This window comes from Candoia aspera, chromosome 1 (assembly GCF_035149785.1).
Source record: "Candoia aspera isolate rCanAsp1 chromosome 1, rCanAsp1.hap2, whole genome shotgun sequence".
NCBI lineage: Eukaryota > Metazoa > Chordata > Lepidosauria > Squamata > Boidae > Candoia > Candoia aspera.
The window spans coordinates 213,690,727-213,713,486 of NC_086153.1; the positions used below are offsets into that span (position 1 = coordinate 213,690,727).

At 39.3% G+C, this 22,760-nt stretch overlaps 1 protein-coding gene across 1 annotated transcript in view; it reads right to left on the reverse strand.

Annotated features, from left to right (window-relative positions):
• Window positions 1-9,301, reverse strand: part of GPR39 (G protein-coupled receptor 39) — a 158,310-nt gene extending 149,009 nt beyond the window's left edge. Inside the window, exons 1-2 of the mRNA XM_063288709.1 lie at window positions 9,167-9,301; window positions 8,012-8,881 (exon numbers count right to left, since the gene is read on the reverse strand). Coding sequence (XP_063144779.1) covers window positions 8,012-8,873 — 862 coding nt within the window. The 5' untranslated portion in view covers window positions 8,874-8,881; window positions 9,167-9,301. The remainder of the gene's footprint in view (window positions 1-8,011; window positions 8,882-9,166) is intronic.
• Between the last annotated feature and the right edge of the window lie 13,459 nt (window positions 9,302-22,760).

Consider the following 22,760-nt stretch of genomic DNA (forward strand, 5'->3'; position numbering starts at 1 on the left):
CAATGTGAAGGAAAGGTTAAGTACTCCTGTTTCATTTGAACTGATTTTCCCCTGCAAATATAGCCTTGGCCCTCTGCTCCTATATTCCTGATAAAATGAAGTTTCACCCAAAGTGAAAGTTGCTGGATATGAACTACTGTATAGCAATGCCTGCCAGCTTCAGCGTTATCTTTTTCTTTTGATGCCTCGGCCCCTTGCTAAGTATGTCTAATTAGTATGAAGATCTCAGACAGGGGTTTTATGCTAATTCTAAATAAAGCTTCCGGAGAGGGGGTAAAGAATTATCTTTCCCTATACTTTTGTACTTTAATAATTGAGCAAGATTTGAGAGAGCTACACTGTTGATATAGATGAAGAAACAGTCTAAAAGGCTGAAATGAAAGCATTTGTTGATCATAACGGGACTCCCTGGGTCTTTAACTTAATAAATGCATACAAAGATTGAACTATGTGAAGGTCCCACCTTCACTGATAGCACATAAGTTCTAGACTCTATTAGCTGTAACATTAATTAGCTTAAGAGGAAACCACCCAGCCATATGTACATAAGGCAGACTTTCTCAGTTTCTTTCTATTTCACCCTATCTTGTCTGTCTGGCTAGAACTTACTAAGACTATTGTGAAAACACGGAAATCAGCCTTGGCAGTATGGTATCCGTGTATTTCCTATGCACAGCTTTTGAAACATTCACATATCATAATTACTTTCAACAGCTCAGAGATGGTTACCATAAGGAAATGCTGTTTTTTTAAACAGTCTGTTTTTTAACGAAGCTATAACAATATTTTAACAATACTTTAAAAGCAAACACAGTCTTCAGACTCAAGCACAGCTTTTCTGTAGAACTGGAAGGGTTTTTTTTTTTTAATTTTTTTGGAAGAAAACATCTTTTAAAATTATCTGAATACAGGAAATACTTTCTGAGAAAGCTTTTGACTTGTGCACTATTTATCTTCCAAAAATATGTTATTTAATGGTAAATATTTAATTCCTGTCTCTTAATTCTGAACTGAATTATAAATGTAAATATGTAAAATTCACATGATAAAAATATTTTATACGCTACTAAAGAAACGTAATCACATTTTTAAAAGCCATCAATTTACCGATCAGAAACTGTCGATCATATTAAAGAGGAAGAAATGGGTTTCTTTGCTTCCTCTAGTATAGAAGGAAGGAGCTTTGGAGGCAGAGGGTCATCTTCATGCTCCCACCTGTCTTACTTCGGAGGGCAATAATCTTGCTTCTTAATCTCATGAATTAAATAAACTTCAGTGCCAAATGCCAAAATTTAGGCAATCTTTCTCAATACTTTATGTTCCCAAGCCCAATCCATTTCTCAACCCAAGTCAATTGTTCCATAATAATATTCTAGTCCATGAAATAAAAAGCCTCAATTTTCAATTAAAATTCACATTCTAATCATAATGAGTATGATTAATGCCTTAGTGAGCCTATACAGGCCTTTTTGTGGTGGAGGGCAGTGGAGAGGACTAGATCAGCTGAGTCAAGAGTGAGCCGGGTTGTAACTTGTGACACTAGAAATTGATCACTACCTTCTGTGGTGCTGCTCTGTGAATATTTTTACTTTCAGAGGAAGATTTTCTAAAAAGGATATCTAAGTCCCTTGTTATATATTTATTGCTTTCATAACCTTTCCTCTAGCATCTGCTGGCTTGCCTCTACTTTCCACAACAATCTATAAAGTAGCTGGTCTGAGAACAAGTAAGTTGCTCAGAGTCCTGGAGTGAGCTCGGGTTGTTGAGTGAGACTTGAATTTGGATCTCCTAGTCACTAACTCCCCTCTGTCTTACTTATAACTGCTCATGCTGCATACAGCCTTTTGACTGCTGATTTTCAGCAATCCAACACTCAGTCAAATATACATTTTCTTTCTGCTTTAAAAGCCAAAAGGAATTGGGTATTAAAAAACAAAACAAAACAGCAAGTGTCAGAGATGCACATTTATTCCCTGCAGGCAATTTACCCCCCACAACTCCTTTTCCAGAAGCATAGAGTTGAGCAAAGGCATGGGGGAAAATAAACACGAACCTATGGACCATTTTGAGCCAGTTTGCTGCTGATTGCCTGAGGGATTTAGCCCTTTACTTATTATCCCCTTAAGGAACGAGGCCTCTTGGTTTTCACTGCCCTTCAGCTCAGAGCTACTAGAGAAACAGGAGAGGGAATTCACTGAAGCAAGCATGGTAATGAAAGCTTAAAAACCAAAACACTTTTCAGTGTAGCAAATAGTAAAGCTGTCAGCTATTGGAGGCAGGTGAGAGTGCTCCTTATTGTACTAAGATAGGATCACAGAATCTTGAAAAACTGTCCAAGTTTCTTTCTGTCTCCTCTAATACTGAATAAAATCAAGGGAGGGTTATCCTGACTTTCCTTCTCAAGCTCTCCTTTTTCTTGGGACTGAGTAATATTCCCTGAAATTCCCCTCTTAATGGCTTGTTTATTTCTTCCCTGTTCCAAAGGTCAGCTTTGAATTCCTTTTCAAAGCTGACTTCGAATGACAGTGCCTTGGCTGATCTCAAGTAGTTAAGCAAGGTTGGAAAAACTTACTAGTTGGATGAGACACTACCAGAAATCCTAGCACCACTGACTGGTCTGGGAGATTGAAAACATCCTGGAAAAAAGCGATGTCAAACCACTGCTGTTTTGTTGCCAAGAAAACAGTATGGATGTGTCCATGTAAATACTAACTTGACTCCAGTGAGTCTTTACTTTTACCTTTGTAGATAAATTGTTTGTTTCACACCAAATATACAGATGCACATTTCTGTAAGAAACTTCTGCTTTCAAAGGGCTGTCGGTATTTTTAAGAAGGGTAATTATTTTACATTATTTTGTGTGTGAATGTAAATAAATGGGTACATGAAATGTTGGAGGCTGGAATTAGTCTTAATCAGTAGATCAGTGTGCACTAAAATGGTGGTGGGAGGAAACTTGGTGGACAGAGAAATTGAAGAACAGGGAAAAAAAGATCTGAGCAAAGAATTGCCCATAAGACCATGGCTTGTATGACTGATCATCCTACTAATACTTGTACCGACTATATGAACTCGCTCTTGGAAGGTCCAGAGGAGAGGCTGTATCACCCTTAGTGCCGTGGCCACCACTGGCAAAATACATTTCCCACCAACTCGCTGCCAAAAATTAACCTTGCGTCTATATTACAACTAATATTTAGCACCAAATATTACATTCTTCACTACTGGGTTGTTTCTTGAGCTATTTCATAGGCTTATTATTTTATCTTGTACTTTTCTGTTTTCATCCTGAAATTCAGTACGAGGTTCCAAACAGCACACAGAAACTATTTCACTGCCATCCCCACTCTAAAATGTTTTCAGTTTGTTTTCATTATTTTTCAGACGTTGAACCAAAACGTAGTACTAAAGCCTCATACACTTCCACTTGAGTAGTAGATTTATGAATTTAATTTCTGCTTTATAGAAGTTATCACTTTTAACAAGTAGGGGAGGAAGACTCTATAAATTGTTTTTATTACTGCTAAACTCAAGACATCTTGCTCTGTGTTTGTCATTTACATTTCACATTAAATGTGAAATACGTTTGGAATGAGCAAATATTTGTTTAATTTGACCCATCTGTTAAATGAAATATAGAGACACTATATCACAATATTTAAATTCAGCAATTTGTAAACAATATATCTGTTCATTCAGTCTAGGTTAAAAGCACCCCAAAGCATAATTCTTATGAAAGCCACAACTTCAAATGTATTATTCCCATGGGCACAGGCCATGATTTCTATCTCCTGTTCGTTAATCTATTTTCTAACCAAAGTTAATTAGTAAGACTCATATTAAAAAGTCATCTGAAATGCAGCACAGAAGCCACTAAGGAAAAGCATTCTAAACTTTTTACCACTTCATTCCATCATGTATATACACACATACACCAACACATATTTTTAGGTAGGAATGCAAGACTACCTGCAGGTAAGAAATAACACATGAGAGAGATATCTGTAATTATTTCCCTTTAAAAAAATTCTATTTCTGGTCAAATCAGCTAGAGAAAGGTGATGTGACATAGTGGATGTGGTATATTCATATGTCTGAGGAAGTATTATTCTTGCTAAATTTATTGCACAACATATGAACAGCTGCAGAGAGCAGGGCAGCTGTTGACAAAAAATAATTTCTTTCCCTAACAGTGAATGTTTCCTTCTCTGTGATCATAAGTATCAGCAATGTAGGTTAAACTATTCCATATGATCAAACTACTAAAATATTAATAGTTTAAAGTACTAGTAGTATTTTGGTGACAGGAGACACAATGGATAGCCAAGAAAACAAACAAATGGATCACGGAACAGATCAGTCTAGAGTTCTTACTTGAGGCATAAATGACCAGACTCAATGATCATATCTTGGACACATTGTGTGAAGACCCTGCTCGTTTGAGAATCTTGCCTTTTCTGGGAAAGGCAGAAGGAAAGAGCAGAGGACAACCAGCAGCAAGGTGAATGGACTCAATGACAGTGGGAAAGTGGGAATGGGTGTACCATTGAAAGACCTGAAGGGCCAGGTTGAAGACAGATCATTCTGGAGAAGGTTTCTCAGTGTGGTTGATAAGAGTCGACACCAACTTGATGGCACATAATCAAAATATATATTTTTTCCAGAATTCTGCATACTATTTGTTTTTAGGAACAAAACTGAAACAATCTGTGCCATGCCCTGTTATGCTAGGTGAATGTCTTAGGTTGCATATAGGTGAAGTTAGCCAGGAAAAAGCCTGTCCCAATAGAAAGACAGCTAATGCCCACCCCACCCCACAAAGAGCTTATCATTGGGTTCACATATTAGTTAAATCCCAGTGAAATACACTATGAACTTCAGAGGCAGGGTTATAAAACCCTTAGTCACAGTCAACAAAAGAGAAAAACCCAACTCACAAAATGTTGAAACAAAACATGTGGCCCAATATACAAATGTGTAGAGTGGTATCAAGTGTCATCAGCTTATGGATCTATATGCTGAAAGCACACTAAAACATGACAATATGGAATGAAAAATCATAACAAAAATACCCTTGGTTCTTAGAAATGCTCTCCTAAGATACTGAAAAAGATATAGATGAAAGATACTGCAAAGAATTAAATCTAAAGAGCCTTTGAAAAAAGTGTCCAGAGCCTGAATCAGAAACTCTCATCAACCATGAACCCTGTAGTTCCCTGTGAGTCAATGCTGCCCCACCATGAAGTGTAAATAATGTAGGTTAGTTTCCTGAGTTCACCATTTTCCAGTGTTGAGTTGGCTTCCTGGCTGAAAATTCTGAGGACTGTAATCCATGCTTTATAGGGATTACTAAAATAATACAGGAAAGGTACTTTGGATAGCTGAAAATGTGGTATTAGTTTTCAGTTATATTTATGCACGATTCTTTTTAGTGCAACAGTGCAAAAGCAATAAACAGTATGCTAAATTGTTTGATTATTTATTTTAGTGTCTGGCCAGAACAGTAGCAGCACGTCCACCACCTTTTCATGCTTCTTTCTCCCCAACCATTAAGACATTTATTTTTAAAAGAAAGCAGAAGCTGGATAAGTGCACGCAAATAATACACTGACCATCTGTAACCCACGGATGTCATGTAAAAACATTCCTCCTCCTCCTCCTCCGAATATACATATGTTGCCTATACATTTTTCTGTGGTAGATGATACATTACTACAGTAGCACTTATCTACTGTTCACTAGTGATCTTGAACACATAAGGTTGTAGGTAATAAAACTAATGAATAGAATTGTCGAATAGACTAGGCTAGACTAGTCTAGACTAGACTAAAACTTGCACCAATATTCACTGCATTCATTTTGTTGTCAGTCAAGTAGCTGGGGCTTCACTGGCTACAGATCATAGCAACAGCAGACTGTTAGGAAAGCATAAGGTACAAACGCTAATCTACTTAGACACTCAAGAGTTGTTAATCTATGTGCTGTTTACTCCACTCTTCACCCCAAAGTATCTGGTGGGACTCTTAAAAGCATTCAAAAGATAACTGGCTTGGTGGTGTGCATATTCTTATGTTAGTTTCTTTAGTACAAGAAGAGCATTGTAGGAGGCAAGCCAGCATAAACAAGGAATGGCAGCCATTCAGACAGAACATGATGAAAAGTCAAGAAACCATAATAAAGTGCTGAGGCCCAATGAATGACAGCCTGGAATGATTCTCAGGATGGTGAGATGACAGCTTAATCAGGTTTAGAGTAAAAAAATATGGCAAGGAAAAAGCAGAATCTAATGTAATTGCCAGTCTTTTAGTAAGTCCAAAGGGGAAAAAAATCCAAGAAGACAACAACCGATAAAAGCAATTTAAGAGTTATCACGGCTTTACTGAAACCAGTGTAAATTTGAAAGAAAGTGAAGGAAGAATGACTATCTCTAACCCAATATCTTCAAGTGCATTTTACATTTACAACCTCCACCAAAGAGTCCTGGGAAAATGCATGGTTTCTGCCAAGCACATAACTGTATATCCTGACACACTAACAGAGTGGCCTGCACAGGTGCAGCAACTCCAAAGGAAAATAATTATTCATATGTAAATCCTGCAGTGATGAATAATCCCAAGAAAGTTTCAGAGCCTGCGAAATTGTCATCTTCATGTGAATCCAGTGCTGGCTATGATTACCATAACTGGGCTACAGAAATCTGGATGACCACCAGATAGCCACAAAGCTGTTATCCAGTGATTATCTGGACCTTTACAGCCCAGGTATGGTAGCCCTGGTGTTAGGTCCCCAACTCATAAGCAGGGGAGAGAAATTCAGCATGTACCAGGAAAGATCTACCTACTAGGGTTACTGTTAAAGACAAAGGAACATGGCCAGTGAAAAAAAATAGCAACCTTAAATACGTATCTTGGGGTCAGTTTTCTGAAAGTCTGAATTGATTGATTGCTTGATTTATCACATTTATATAGCCACCCATATATGGTAGAAATTGATTATGCAAAACCCAATATTAAACAGATAAACAATAGATTGTTAGTATTATTACTAACTGCATAGGAAGTTTTAAATAGGCTGTGAGCAAATTCACAAGGAAGGCCAGTAAAGTCAGGAAGCCTTTTTCCAAGTTTTCTTCTCAAGATTGCAGCCCATGTCAGTAAGCCTTAACCTTCTTTCCTAGATGTAAATCCTACCTAATTCAGATATAGTTTATTTCTGACAAGGTCTGTATTGCAAATATATGAATTTCAAATAATTCCCTGATCTTTTCAGCAAATTTCAACTGTACATGGATCAATATACTAATCAGTCTTCCTGTTTTAGACCTCCATTCCATCCTTTCTTTCTTGTTGATTATAGAATGATTTGTGGTCATAAAGCAGTCTTATTTGTCTTATCATCTATTGATAGTAAGAGAGGGGAAAGAATATAATGTTATCAAGCAGCATGACTGGTGAAAGCAAATTGAATTTTAGGAACTCCACCCTCACCTAAGACATACTTAACTGAAGAGATGCAAAAACTTAACCGTGAGACTTTACAATGAGACAAAAACTTTACAGTGAGAGCATATGGGATTGAAATTATTGTAAATCAATAAAGAGAGATTTCTTTAAGTGAAGATGGGAAAATGTGCTGGGGTACATATAAGAGTCTCTATGAAAAACTCAGGCATTAGATTCTGTGCATAAAGAAAAAGGAAATGCAACTGGAATGAAAACCATTCCTCTTAAATGCAGATTCTGAAGGCACTAATGCTTATTTTTCTCCAACACCACACAGGTACCATATAATTTGTGTGCCACTTGCTTTCTGCTGAGCAGGAATATTTTCATAATGAATAAAGAATGATAAATATGAAAAAGAGAGAGCCCACTTCACTTCCGCCATAATTCCCCATTCCAGGCAATCCTTCCTCTTCCATTTCCTTCTTGTTCTGTCACTATGTGGTACAGTTTTCTACTGCTCACTATCCCTCACCCATCAAAATGTGGTCCTTCCATTATGATCTTACCTAGGAAGATAAGAGTCTGTTTCTTGGATCCTCTGCTCTCTGGGCTTCCTGTTTTCCTTAGAAATTGGCACTGCTTTTCTGTCCCTTTTACTGCCAGCGTTGATTGCTTGTAGACCATCAATACTTTCATCATATTCCGGCACATAAATGCTACAGATACCAACACTATGATGTACACAATGAAGGCAGTGAAAATACTAAACTGGAAGACTCTCCATTTGGATGATAAATTGGTGCATATTGTCACATTTAAACTTAATTCAGTCAGACTTTGGGCCTTGGGTCTTTCACAGACAATCTCCCATTGATGACCTGGGATGTTTACCAAGGGGTGCTCTGCCCCCATTGCAAAGAGAAGGGGTAGGGCCACCAGCACAGATGTAATCCAAACAAAGGCAATGAGGATCTTCACTTTGTAGGGTCCAGACGTAGCTTTGAACTTAAATGGATGGCAGATGGCAATGTACCTTTCAAAGCTTAGGGTGGCCACATGTAACACAGTGGCATAGCTGCAAGCCTCAAAGAGGAAGCTGTACAACTTGCAGGCTAGGTCTCCTTCTGTGGTAGAGAAAGGACTCCATATAATGCTGTAGAACTCCACAGGCATCCCCAGTAAGATCACCAAGAGATCTGAACATGCTAGACTTACCATGTGGTCAGTAACTGCTTTTTGCATATAGCCTTTCTTTTGCAGTATTTTGGAAGTCTGGATGGTGACACTGTTGCCCAAGATCCCTGCCACAAAGATAATGCTGTAGATGAGGGCAAGGGTGATCTTGACCCATTTGGCTACTTCAAAGTCTTTCACGTGGCTGTCATCAATGAGGTACTGACAATCCTTCTGGCTATTTTGTGCCTCCATGGACAAAACTAATTACAGAAATGAGAAGGAGGGAAAGAAAAGCCAGTGAGCAGAAGTCATTCTCTCTACAGTCTTACAGTCAACATCTCTCCGTATTTACTCTGAAGTACAGTTAGACGTGTTGGTTTGAAGAACCTTTCATTCTAAGTAAAGGCAAACAGAAGTGAAGTTTTAACAAAACTTTCCTCTCTCACATTCCACCCCGCCCCCCGTGCCTTATTGAATTACTCCTCCACCCCAATCACTTTAGCGATGGTGAGAGAGGAAACAAGTTGAGAAAAACTTTCAGTCACCTGTTTTGGGTGGGACAGAAGGCAGGAAATGCTCAAATGTTGGAGACAGTCCCCAGTTCTCCCTAAAGGACAGCTAACCCGATCAGCAACTTGGTTGTTGTCTCTGCCCTCTTCCAGGAGATTTGTTCCCTGTGGCTGAAAGGCAGCAGTTTCTGTCAAACATTAACTTGGAGCCGAACAGTGAAAAGGATGTGGTCACTGATGGAGAAGATAAGGCGGGCTGAAAAGGAATGAGGCAACCAGGCTAAGAGATAAGTACTCTGGCCCGGCTTTCCCTTCCTGAAATCCCTCCCTGCTTGTTTTACGAACTGGGAAGTGAAGCCGGGTTACTGTTGCAAGCAGTGTATTGCAGCTTACGATCGCACCCCTGCCCACATTTTTTTTAATGCCCTGCCCTTTCATTTCATTTCTTGTCTGCCTTAGTGGCAGACTGGAAGCTGACCTCCACAATGGCTTGTCATTTTGAAAAAGGAAATTGATTTGCTCATCTTCTAGCAGAGCATTTGTTTGTTCGTTTGTTTTAAACATCATGGGTACATGGACAGTTGTTGGCACCGGGTTGTTATGGACAGAGTCACAGCTACTTCCTCAAGCTTCTGAGCTGTGAGGCGTTTCATGCGAATCTGCAGGGAACTTTCCTGAGCAGGCCAGTGTTGGCACACATGATTCTGAAGCCAGTGAAATTCTGTGCACCGTTATAATGCCTGGGGAGAGGAAACGTAGCTACGGTAAAGCTGTTAGCTGCTCCATTTTGCCCAGTGGCAAAATGCCCTGGCAACCTTTTTCCTGACACACGCCAATGAAATTATTCATCCCTGGCCCATAAGTGAAACAGGCTTAAGTCATCCTCAGCTCTGCCAGTGTTTTGTCATTTATTTCCTGGAGTTTGCATTGAAGCTGCAATCTAACAGGCCTCTGTTAATGTTGTCTTTTTGCCCTTATTCCCACACTGTCCAAGGGCAGCCTCAGGATGTAGAAAATCAGTTAGGCAGCCTCACCATATTAGCTTGGAAGTAAGTCAAACGATTGCAAGAACTTGAAACAGAGCCAACAGAGGCAGGAGAAATTTCACGCCTGCATAATTTCATGCTGACTCTAGGATGGCTGGAGAGCACTTCGGCTCAGCGATGGGGAAAGACTCAATGCCCATTTCAAAAATGTGCAATTCCCTTAGAAGCATAGGCTTTAAGGCCACTGAGTTCAACACCTTGCTCAGTACCTAAACTAGGTACCTAAACTAAAGAATCCCTACCCTATGCCTCTCTAGTCTCCTACTGGAGTAGTAAGGATGACTGCAAAGAAGGTGTCCTAACTGCCAGGAAACACTCTGAGACAAGGAACTGGTCTCTAATGTTTTATTGCTTGTACATAACAGGAATCCTAACAAACTGAAGAAGCGTGGGAAAAACCCAGCCATATAAACCCCAAAGGTTAAGGCGGTCCCGATCTGTGTCTCTTTGAATGGCTACCTAATTCCTCAGTGCTACGCATGCGCTTAACAGTCTGGATGGGAGCCCCCTGCTCGCCATCCTTACTCATGACAGAAGGCCTCTCTAAAAAGCAAACAACGTACCCTTAACTCCCATTCTCAACCTCAGCTCCCTGCCTTTGGTCGTCCCTCTTCATCTTGATGGATGATACCAGTTTAGTGACTAAACCCCCAAGAGCTACTGGGGACTAGCAGAAGAAGGAGAGAGGTTTCTTTGCTGGTCACGGAGGAAGAAGTAGAGATGAAGCATTTACTCCCTTTCCCAACTAGTTTGGTCATCTGTGGCTAAGAATAAGAAAAAGAAATGTTTGATGTATACTATAATGTAAAATTATACCAATGAACCAATGTGCCAACTAGAGTGCAGTTCTGCCAATACTTGCATTCCTCAGGATTTTGTAGCACAGTTTTACCAACAAAAATGGGAAAAATATAATATATATATATATATAAAATATAAAATGTATATTTTAGGAAGGAATAAGTGGGAAAAAATTATAGATTTTTTCTGGTAGAAAAGATGGATTGGAAAATACATGTGAAAAAGGGATACAGAAACATGGCTTAGAAAAAAATGTACATATAAAATATTTATGCACACTGATGCAGGAACTTGAAACAGAGCCAATGTTCATTTGTTTTAAACATCATGGCTACATGGACAGTTGCTGGCACTGGGTTGTTATGGACAGCGTCATAGATGATGCAGATATGAGACAGAAGGAATTTTTGAGAAATAGTAAGATAGATTTAGCTAGCCCTATCTATGAAAATTTGTGCTTAAATACAAGAATTGCCTACTGTATTAGGGGGTCAATTATTAGAATATGAACATATTCTATACAGCACAATCATATTTATTCATTCATTCATTTATTTATTTATTTATTTATTTTTCACATTTCTATCACTGCCCATCTCCCCCTAAAAGGGGGACTCTGGGCGGTTTACAATAAAATTCACCTTAAAATTCTATATTCCATAGAATATAACCATATTAGTGCCAATCACTATATAATTCTATGGTATGGTAATGATGTCAGCTTTATACCATATATTTGTGTAACTGGACGTGAATAAAAGATGATGGGATGCATGTAACCCACTCAGAGGAGGCCACAAAGGCAGAGGGGTTTATTCTGGGAGATTTCAGTCTACTCAGCATGCAGAGAATGACAACTTTAAGGAAGACGGTACTACTAGATATGGTCATTTTAACAAAAGTCAGTTTCCATGTAAATTGGATGAAGCACATGGCATTCTGATGGAGAAGTACCAGGTGTGAGAAAAGTGCCATGGTGGGACTGGTCCAGCTTTTGGGGAAAGCCTTTTTGGGCAGGAACTGTTTTTGTTAACAATGTTTTATAGTTCTGTTTGTTGTGAATGGTTTAATTGCAGTTGATGGATTTTTAAAATTTTATGTATTCTGAACTGATTAGAGTGCTATGCTTAGGCACCATACAACTGTGTTTAAACAACAAAAAACCAGCAATTTCCAATCTAGATTAGCCAGGCAGGCTTTGAATTGGTAGATATGCATGGGTTTCTTTGAATGGGATTATTAGTTTGGAAAGTGAACAGCAAAACTTCATTAATTTTTTACATCAGAAAAATCTATATTTGATTGGGACTCAATCCAAAACCTGAAAACTTCCATCAAGAGAACTTAAAATAAAACAGAGTAAAAACTTCAATACTGTATATCTTCCTAAAGCCACCATACATGGCACCTTGTTACCATTCCCCTGCCCCCTCCAATGGATCTGGCTCACTTAAGTATGACTGTGTTGTACAAATACAATACTGTAATTATGTATTACTATGTTTTCTGGTTTTGATTGGGTGGGTAGGTGCCAAGAGATACAAAAGTACTAGCTGGTGTCCTGTTCAGACCATGAGGCGGCCGGACAGGTGAGTAGACTAATTGGTACCGCTTCGGCGGGAAGGTAACGGCGTTCCATGAGTCATGCTGGCCACATGACCCGGAAGTGTCTATGACAATGCCGGCTCTAAGGCTTAGAAACGGAGATGAGCATCGCCCCCTAGAGTCGGACACGACTGGACTTTATGTCAAGGGAAACCTTTACCTTTACCTACTCTTTATTAAACCAACTATTTACAATAAATAAGTCCTTGTGATCAATGAGGTAGGCTGGTTCTGATCAAGACCAGCCGGCAACAATGGGAGAATCGGCAAGTTTGCAGGAGGAGACTGTGGCAAAACAGCTAGGCAGGATTCGCTGACCAGAGATGTAGAACTGGAAAAAGCTAGGGCACATGGCACAACTGAAACTGGAGATGATTGTCCGTGATCTGGAACACCACCCAAACTAAGCTGGCACCTGGAAACTAAGTGAGACCGAACTGGAACCGCTGGGCAAGGCTTGGCTCTAGAGAAAGGACTGGGCTGAACTGGGTGACCCAGGCTGGGCTGGGTACACTGGGCTGAAGACTCTGAACAAGGCGGATAACTCGAAACAAGACTGGACTTGGCTGGACACTCCGGGCTAGGCTAGAAGCTTGGCACATGACTAGGCTGGACTGGAGGTTCTTGGCTAGGTGGAGAGCTCAAACCACAACTGGACTGGACTACAGGCTCTAGACAAGGTTGAGAACCTGGATCAGAACAAGATAGGTCTAAAGTTCCTGAACAATGTTGAGCAACCAAAACATGGCTAGACTGGACTGGAGATCCTGGGCAAGACTGGAGGTCAGAAGCATGACAAAACTGGACTGGAGTTTCTGAACAAGGCTGGAAGCTGGAAGCACAATAAGACAGAACTGGAGGTCCTGGACAAGACTGGGGGCTTAAAGTATGACATAACTGGACTGGAGATTTGGGACAAGGCTGGAAGCTTGAAGCAAGGCTGGGAGCGTGCCTGGAACACGCAGAACAACAGCAGTGAGGTCCAAAGCTGGAAGTGAGGCTGAGGTTGCTGGATTTGGCAGGGAGAAGATCTTCTGTGGTAGCTGTTGCAGGATACAGGTCCTCTTCAGTAGAAAACGGCAGCATTGATTCCCCTCCGGCTACAGACGAGGTTTCTGACACAGGTAAGAACTCTTCCACTGGGGCTGCGAGCTCGAAGGATTGGTTGTCTCCGGCAGCTTGCTCTTCACACATCTGCCTTTTATGCCAATCCTTCACACACCTATTCCCTTCTGCAACCAATTGGGCTGCCTTCTTTGCACTCTTTTTTGCATGTCTTTCACGCATGCTGATTGAAGGATTTAAATCCTCCTCTGAAGACTGGCCAATCAGTGTCAGTAACTTCTCCCATGCTGCTGAGTCATTTCTGGGTTTTGCTTTCCTGGTTTCTGCCTGGTAAGTTTCTGTTTCCCCTCCTGAGTCAGAGTTTTGTTTTCTGAATCAGAGGCTGGCTGAAACCTCACAGCTAGATAAAATAAGGAGTTTCCCTTGGTACAACTTGTACTCAGCTGTCAAAGGTGCAGAAGCCCTATCTTTTATATTAGGTCACTACTGTCTGTATATGTAACAACAGTTGTTGTAACTCAGGAATCATGTACTTTTTAAAATCCTTTGTTATATCTTTATCTGCATAGTTTGGAGGTAAAACAGCAGGCAGGCTTTTGTTTTTTTAAGTAGCAACAAAATCTTATAAATATGCAGAGATGGAACAACATTTCTTCAGGATGGAAGGGTGTGGGAGTTAGCAATGGAAAATCAAGAATGGTTAACTGACAGTAACTAGAATTGCTTTGCTCCCCAAATCCCTTGGAATAAGATTAAGGGAGGACTAATGAAATTTTCTAGGTTGTTCAGCAAGAAAATCTATAAGAAAAAAATTTGGATTTTGCTATGCTGTTTTTGTTTTTGTTTTGTTTTTGTTTGTAATTGGGATTAGGCTCATGAGAAAAAAGCTGCCCCTAATGGTAATAGTAATTTCAGATAGACAATTTCTGTCTGAATTAAGCAATTACTCTTTTTATTATATTGCCTAGTTTACTTCTGAGTAAAGTAAAGCTTGGGAGGTATGCTGGACTGTTGTTCCCTCCAGCTCTTCTCAGCCTCTAAGTCAGTCTTTGGCTGAGTTAACACCACAGGCTCTGGGTAACTGAACCTCATTTTCCTAAATTCCTGGAATTGAACATCCCACTGAACCATAAACTCATTAGCCAAACACTTTTTAGCCTGGCCTATTTTGCAAAGCCAGTCCAAAGTCTAACCTACATTATGGCTCTTTGGAATTGTACTCCAACACATGTATGGGCTGCTGGCCTTGATGTCTGGGGATTCTTGGAGGCATAGTTCAACACATCTGAAAGGAACCTATTTAAAGCAGTGAATGGACCTGGGGCGTGTATTCTTTCTCAGGAAAGCACAGTGTTACACCCCTTCCAAATGAACAAACTGAAGAAGATACTCAAGATCCCTGAGTATCTTCTTCTCAAGTCCAAGAACTCTTAAGGAGCTAACTGTCATGAGTGCCATTGAGCTGAAGACATCAGCACAACGGCACACATGACAATAACGAGGAAGCAGAGGAAGGGGCTCAAGATAAGCATAGCACGCACAACAACAGCCACAGACTCTAGCCGGAGGAAGCAGCCATCAGCTCACAAAGGAGAAAGAAGAAAAGACAAAGGCTAAGCAGATCGCGAGGCACACCCAAGCTGTTAGCACAAGCGCAACGGAGATCGCCCAGCTGACAGCAATCACCGGCTGAATGAGGAAACCGATGATGGGCGATCCCGGGGCACCAGCTGGGGCCTCGCAACCCTTCACCTACCGGCAAGACAGCATGCAGGACAAAGGGGGGATGACGTAACCCAGGGTGAGGGGGCGCTGACCGGCGCGGGGTATTTAAACCCTGCACCGGTGCGCTCCTCTCACTCTCAGCTTTTTTCGCAACTGACACTACGTATGAAATAAACCAGAACCTGCTCTCCTAGGAATCAGCGTCTGTGTTTTACTCTGCGGTAGGCAGTGCATGACACTAACCCACACTCTCCATATGACCAGTAAAGAATACAAAACCAAAAGGCATCACTTTTCTGCCTTTATACTATAGACACTGCAAGGGAAAACAATAATGCTGCCCTTCTTGGTTTAAGGTGTCCAGTGAGAGGACACTATAGGACTACGGCTGCTTCTTAACAACAGGGACCGGGGAAAGTAAGGAGGTGAGCAGCAGGATTTCCTACTAAATGGGAAACTGGCCCATTCCCCAAATCTGCAGACCTTCAGCATTGCAATCTGTAAACCTGAATGCCCATGATTTCTGATACACTGCAGCTAAGCTGGAAGTAAAAACAGAGTTGGAAAGACATAGGACTGCTTACCTCAACTAGTTTTCTGGGTTTGCATGCCACACTGAACCATAAGCACAAGGCGTTAGACTAAAATGTGATTGCCCAGTTTGTGGCTCACTATGTCATGTGAACACAGCCATGAAATATTTATATAAAGGATGTATGTTCTATAAAGGATGTATGCTTTATAAAACCCCTGTCTAAAACTGAAATGGTTGCAAGCATCTCTTGAAACACAAACCCTTTTCCTTTTGATAGGATAACACATCTCTTCTATATATTGAAGCCCTGGAGGATGTGGAAAATATATTCTAAAGTTCTCACTTTCAGAGCCAGACACATGTGTTAATATTAAAACTGGATTTATTATAATATTAGTATTATATGACGCAACTGTAGTACTTTTTTAATCGTTCTGGGGAAAAGGATGGGGATACACCCATCTTCTTGGGCCTTTTTTTTCTCCCCTTTCTCTTTCCTCAGCCCCTAGTAACTCACAAAATTTAATTTCCACAACCCAACCATGCATATATAATCTTTGTTCACACTTTTATAAAGTAAAATTAAGTGAAAGAAATTGGGCACTAATATAAAGCTTGTCTGAGCAGAACAAATTTGAATTCTCAAATACCATGGAAAAGACTGGGGCATCAGGGCTTGAAGCAGTATAAAGATTGGAAGGAAGATAATGTTTCTTCTGAAATAGAATTGCATAAATAATCAGGGACCTGCTTCAGGTGATTATTTGCCATCTTTTGCTCATTATATTTTTGTGGGGGAAGATACTATCAGTGAACATAATTGCTGATAATATCTTCTTGTTTTCCTGTTTTGAACAGATAAAAAGCAAGTTCACATTATCAAATTAAAACTCCTTTTTAATCTGTACCTTTTCTGAGATTATATTAGATAAATAATGCAACATACCATCTTTTATAAGCCATCTCAGAACAGTAATAAATGGATTTCGAATTTTATGTTCAGCCACAACTTAAGTCAAAGGGACTTGTAGCTTAAGGTAACCTATGCATACAATCTTTTTATGCATGCAGTATGATATGAATCCAACCACAGTAGTTTTTAAAACATGTTTTTTGACTGGATATGTTGTGCAAAGCCAGCCAGTTGTGCTTGGTTCAGTAAATTATGGTTTAACAATCCATGACTTAGCAGTCCGTGAAGCAGAATACTGTTTCTAGATATTGCCATGAGAAACACTGGATATCATATATAAAAATAGTAACTGTTTGGGCCTCAAAAAGATATACCTAATCCCTATTATCAAGGAAGGATAAAAGAAAAGCTAAAAACTTTTTGTTAACCTCTTGCTAAATGGAGTTTATTGTATTTAAATTGTATTTGTACTTTCAGACTATAAAATAGCAGATTTAATTCACTTCACAAGTTTCATACTACAACGTAATACCATTAAATATGGCCAGGTACAGTAAACACTGAAAAAAGATAGTGATTTTCAAGTATTTAGGGCACAAGGCCTAGTTTCTGATGAGGCTTTCATCATGGTATCATTTTGGACGAAAAGCTTTTAGAAGTGAGTGCATGCTTTATAGAATGTCATAACTTAGATCCTACACTGCAGTTTGTAAAGAGGACGATTATGACACCTACCATGTAACTTACGCATCTAGTCTTACACGCAATTGTGGACACCCTGTCTATTCTAGCTATCCAACAGATTTAACCAGAATATAATAAGATTATTTTTTTTAAAAAGAAGTTTTAAATGTATTGTTATGTGTGCATGTAGTTTTGTTGTTGCTGCTGGTATTTTTAACTGTTTTTAACTTTATCTCAATAAAACCCTACAGTGGAGGCACTACATTTTAATGCTTGATAAAAGTAGTAGCACTTCTCATTCTAATGCTTTTAAATGTTGGTTGTCTGTTGAGATTAATTGGTAGGCTGAGTGGGGAGATATATACACCTACATGATTTTGATGTTTGCTTTCCTAGGCTATTAATCTCTATATTGTCATTCCTCCTTATTTTGGGAAAGCTTTGACTAGAAAAGAAAAAGCAGAAGAAGCCAGCTGACAAGTAGTCAGGCTCTTCCTACAGCTATTCTATGAATGAGGGATATTTGGATGTAAAATAGTTTATACTCTAAGCAAACAACAGGAATCTGAAAACTATACAAAAGCGCTTTGCAATCCTTAATGTAAAAATATGACTAGGCTGATTGTTTTAGATAGGATTAAAGATAAAGCGCTGATTTTGTTTCATTAGTATTCAACTATCCTGGCAGGCTGCCATTAATCAGAAAGAAAAATGACACATAAACCAGGGAATTAAGATAATGCAAAAAGCTCATAAAAATGGAGATTATTTGCACACAATGAAGCTTTAACTGTGGCATCTCATTGTGCCTGCAGCCTAGAGCCCAGTCAATATTAACTTCTTTAATGATACATTTTCCTTATAAAGTTAGTCTAAAAAACACACATTTAGTGTGCCTATGGTTACACGTGTGACAAGTCCCTTTACATTATTGTTTGTTTATTCTTGTCATTTTTAATTTTTGTAACTGTTTTTTTAATGAATCACCTGGAGTCCCTCTGGATTGAGATGAGGATAAATTGCACAAAGAAATAAATAGTCAGCTTGGTGGTTTTTTAACCTTCAGGTCAGTGTGGGCTTACTTCAGTGCAACAGCCAATGTGAAATTGGAAAGTTTATTCTCCGCCTTATGGGACAGAATAAAGACAGATTGTTCTGGCTTAACTTTCACCATACATATTACTTTAGAGATAACTGTTATCTTGACAGCTAACCATCTGAGACCACAGTCCAAAGAAAGAGCTCAGGTGACGAAGTAGTGGCTAAATCAACAAGTGGTTTCTTAGTTTTAATCTCATCTCTCCTCATTAGCCAGGTCAATCCCTTGTGGCTTTCTCTCTCCAATTTTAGAGGGAATACTATCTGACTTGTGTTGTTGTTGTTTATTCGTTTAGTCGCTTCTGACTCTTCGTGACTTCATGGACCAGCCCACGCCAGAGCTTCCTGTCGGTCGTCAACACCCCCAGCTCCCCCAGGGACGAGTCCGTCACCTCTAGAATATCATCCATCCAACTTGCCCTTGGTCGGCCCCTCTTCCTTTTGCCTTCCACTCTCCCTAGCATCAGCATCTTCTCCAGGGTGTCCTGTCTTCTCATTATGTGGCCAAAGTATTTCAGTTTTGCCTTTAATATCATTCCCTCAAGTGAGCAGTCTGGCTTTATTTCCTGGAGGATGGACTGGTTTGATCTTCTGGCAGTCCAAGTTACTCTCAGAATTTTCCTCCAACACCACAGTTCAAAAGCATCTATCTTCCTTCGCTCAGCCTTCCTTATGGTCCAGCTCTCGCAGCCATATGTTACTACAGGGAACACCATTGCTTTAACTATGCGGGCCTTTGTTGTCAGTGTAATGTCTCTGCTCTTAACTATTTTATCGAGATTTGTCATTGCTCTTCTCCCAAGGATTAAGCGTCTTCTGATTTCCTGACTGCAGTCAGCATCTGCAGTAATCTTTGCACCTAGGAATACAAAGTCTTTCACTGCTTCTACATTTTCTCCCTCTATTTGCCAGTTATCAATCAAGCTGGTTGCCATAATCTTCTTTTTTTTGAGGTTTAGCTGCAAGCCAGCTTTTGCACTTTCTTCTTTCACCTTCATCATAGGGCTCCTCAGTTCCTCTTCACTTTCAGCCATCAAAGTGGTATCATCTGTATATCTGAGATTGTTAATGTTTCTTCCAGCGATTTTAACTCCAGCCTTGGATTCCTCAAGCCCAGCTTGTCACATGTGCATACAAGTTGAGTAGGTAGGGTGAGAGTATACAGCCCTGCCGTACTCCTTTCCCAATCTTAAACCAGTCTGTTGTTCCGTGGTCTGTTCTTACTGTTGCTACTTGGTCGTTATACAGATTCTTCAGGAGGCATACAAGATGACTTGGTATCCCCATACCACTTAGAACTTGCCACAATTTGTTATGGTCCACACAGTCAAAGGCTTTAGAATAGTCAATAAAACAGAAATAGATGTTTTTCTGAAACTCCCTGGCTTTTTCCATTATCCAGCGGATATTGGCAATTTGGTCTGACTTGTAGGGTTCAATAAAATAATTATACTAAATTATGATGATGATGATAAGTGAAATACTGTATCATGCCTGATGCAAAAGAATTTGGGAAAGGAGATAGACAGACTCCATTATCTCCATCTCTGTTTCTCTCCTCCTCCATGTACCATTCTTGGATCCTCACCTATACTCAAGCTATCCTGGTTTGTGATATTCAAGGAATAATAATATTCTCTTTATATGGGAGGTTCTGTGTGTTTCTTCTCATGGATGCTTTGAATCCAGTGGTTTTAAATTCTGTTTTTGAGGTTCTTTTTTTCATAGGGTTGTATCTTTAATTTTTATTTTTTTTAAGTATATTTTATAAATGCTTTCAGGATCATTCAAAAAGTTGGATATAAATCTAAAAACTAAAAAGTCAGCATATAGGTTTTTTTCTTCAAACAAAAATAAATTATATATGGTATTTGATCAGTAACTGCACATTTACATCCCAGCCTACCAATTGATACCACTGTCTCCGGCTAATAAAAATGCAGTGTATATCAGCTCTGCAAGATAAATTATATACTGTGTGGAAATGTATTGGAAAGCAATTTATTTAAAATATGAGAGGGAGGTTGTGATTTCCAATAGTGGGTACGTTTAACTACTGTATCAGGATAATTTTGAAAAAGGAAAAGAAATAAAAAGGGTAAAGTTTAATTTCTCAACAGTCTTCCATTCCAATGCTCAAAAGTCTTTCAAGTTCTTTTACACTTAATTGTGTGATCTTGTAAATTGCCCATAATTCCTGAAACTCCTGGAGGAATCACTGTTCTCAATCTGATCCAACTCTGCAAAGTATATATTTGCACTGCATTCCTTGTATATCATTGCATTGCATATACAGCTGCATTGGTTGCCAGTTTGCTGCCAGGTCCAATTCAAGGTGCTGATTTTAACCTTTAAAGCCCTTCAGGACATGGGACTGGGTTATCTGAGGGACCGCCTCTCTCCGAATGTATCAGCCCGGCCCATTAGATCCGACAGAGAATACATGCTGCAGATACCATCTGACAAGGAATGGTGGGTCCCAGGTAGTGGGCCTTCTCTGCTGTGGCACCCACCTTACGGAGCATTCTCCCCCTCAACCTTAGGTCAGCTCCATACTTTTTGATGTTTCAAAAGTCCCTCAAGGCCTGGTTATCCCACCAGGCCTGGGGGGTCTCAGGGAACTGGAGACTTGTCTAGATGGCTCCACTATTGATGTGGATGTACTCATTCTCTCTCTGCTTGGGGTTTGTATATATTTTAGTTTTAATTAATCTGTATTTCTAATGTTGATTTTTATATTTTTAGATGTCTGTTTTTATATATGTATTGTTTTTTATTGATTATTATATGCCGCCCACAGTCACTTCGCCTGAGATGGGTGGCTATATAAATCTGATAAATAAATAAATACAATGTATTTGAGCATTTAAAAGTTGCCATTAGGAAACGGCTTGAGACTATCAGTATATATCTATCTGATGCTATCTTATTTTAAACATAATGGTATAGATTTAGTTCTGTCACCTAACTGGAATCAAATGATAACATTGACTCCCATATGTAGATTCTTTTTTATTCCAATTGTGTTATTGCGTCTTAGCTTATTGGTTCTTGAGATCCAGATCTGCATAAGTGCAGTATGTGTATTTCACAATTATTATTCAGCTTGGGCTAACTCTGACTCACAGGGATGATTAATTTTCCATTGTCTTCATATTTGTTTCTCAATAGATCTTCTGTGCCTATGCAAATGATCCCTAATTGCCTGCGTGACTGTCCCTGCTCTGATTGGTTTCTTTGTCTATATTCCCTGGCAAATTGACAGTGATGATAATTCCACCTTGATTTTTCTCTTTTTTGGGGGGTAGAAATCACAAGACACCAATGAAAAAGATCTGAAGCCCAAGAGAGAAAAATAGCTCTAAACTGTTGAAAATATTATTTCTTAAAAATAGTCATTTTATAGAAAATAAAAATTGCTTTGCTGAATCAGGGCAAAGCTCTGTCCATTCAAGATCTCACGTGCATCAGCACCCTCTGGATAATCTACAGATAGGGGATAGATGGATGGATGGATATAACTATATTACTGTAAAAAAGATAAATTATTGTAAAAACAAACAAACCTCAAGGTTATAACAATCTGTTTGGATTTAAATGTAACACTAACTGGCAAGTTCCTCAAAATGGAAGCAAAAATTCTACTCTCCTTATCACAAGTGTTAGCGTGCAAGCTTGCTTGCAGTCCTTCACAAAACAATGAAACCTAGTTCATTATTATGTCTCAACTCCACCACTCTGTAAACATTCTTCACATCATGTACTCCTTCACCTATATTTAATCTGTACCAGAAAAACTGCTTGACAATTTGCCTTTTAGCTTCTGGAATCCCTTTGTGAACTGTGTGAAGGGCAAATACAATAACACCACTTTCTGTCAACACAGTGCCAGCATATAAAGCTCACTCTATTAAAAAAAAAAAAGGCCACAAGAGAGAAAAACTCAAAGGTTGTTTTGTCACAACATAAACACAGTAACTGATACTGAGAAAAAGCTGAAACACAATCAGAAATAATCAGTACAAAATCATAGGATCTATGATATTAAATATGAGTGTAAGTGTAGCTACTGTTAGAATTTCTAACCTTCACTTGTAGACAGTGACAACAATGACTAAAATTTCCCGATTCAGGCAAGTGTTTGGGGAATACATCACA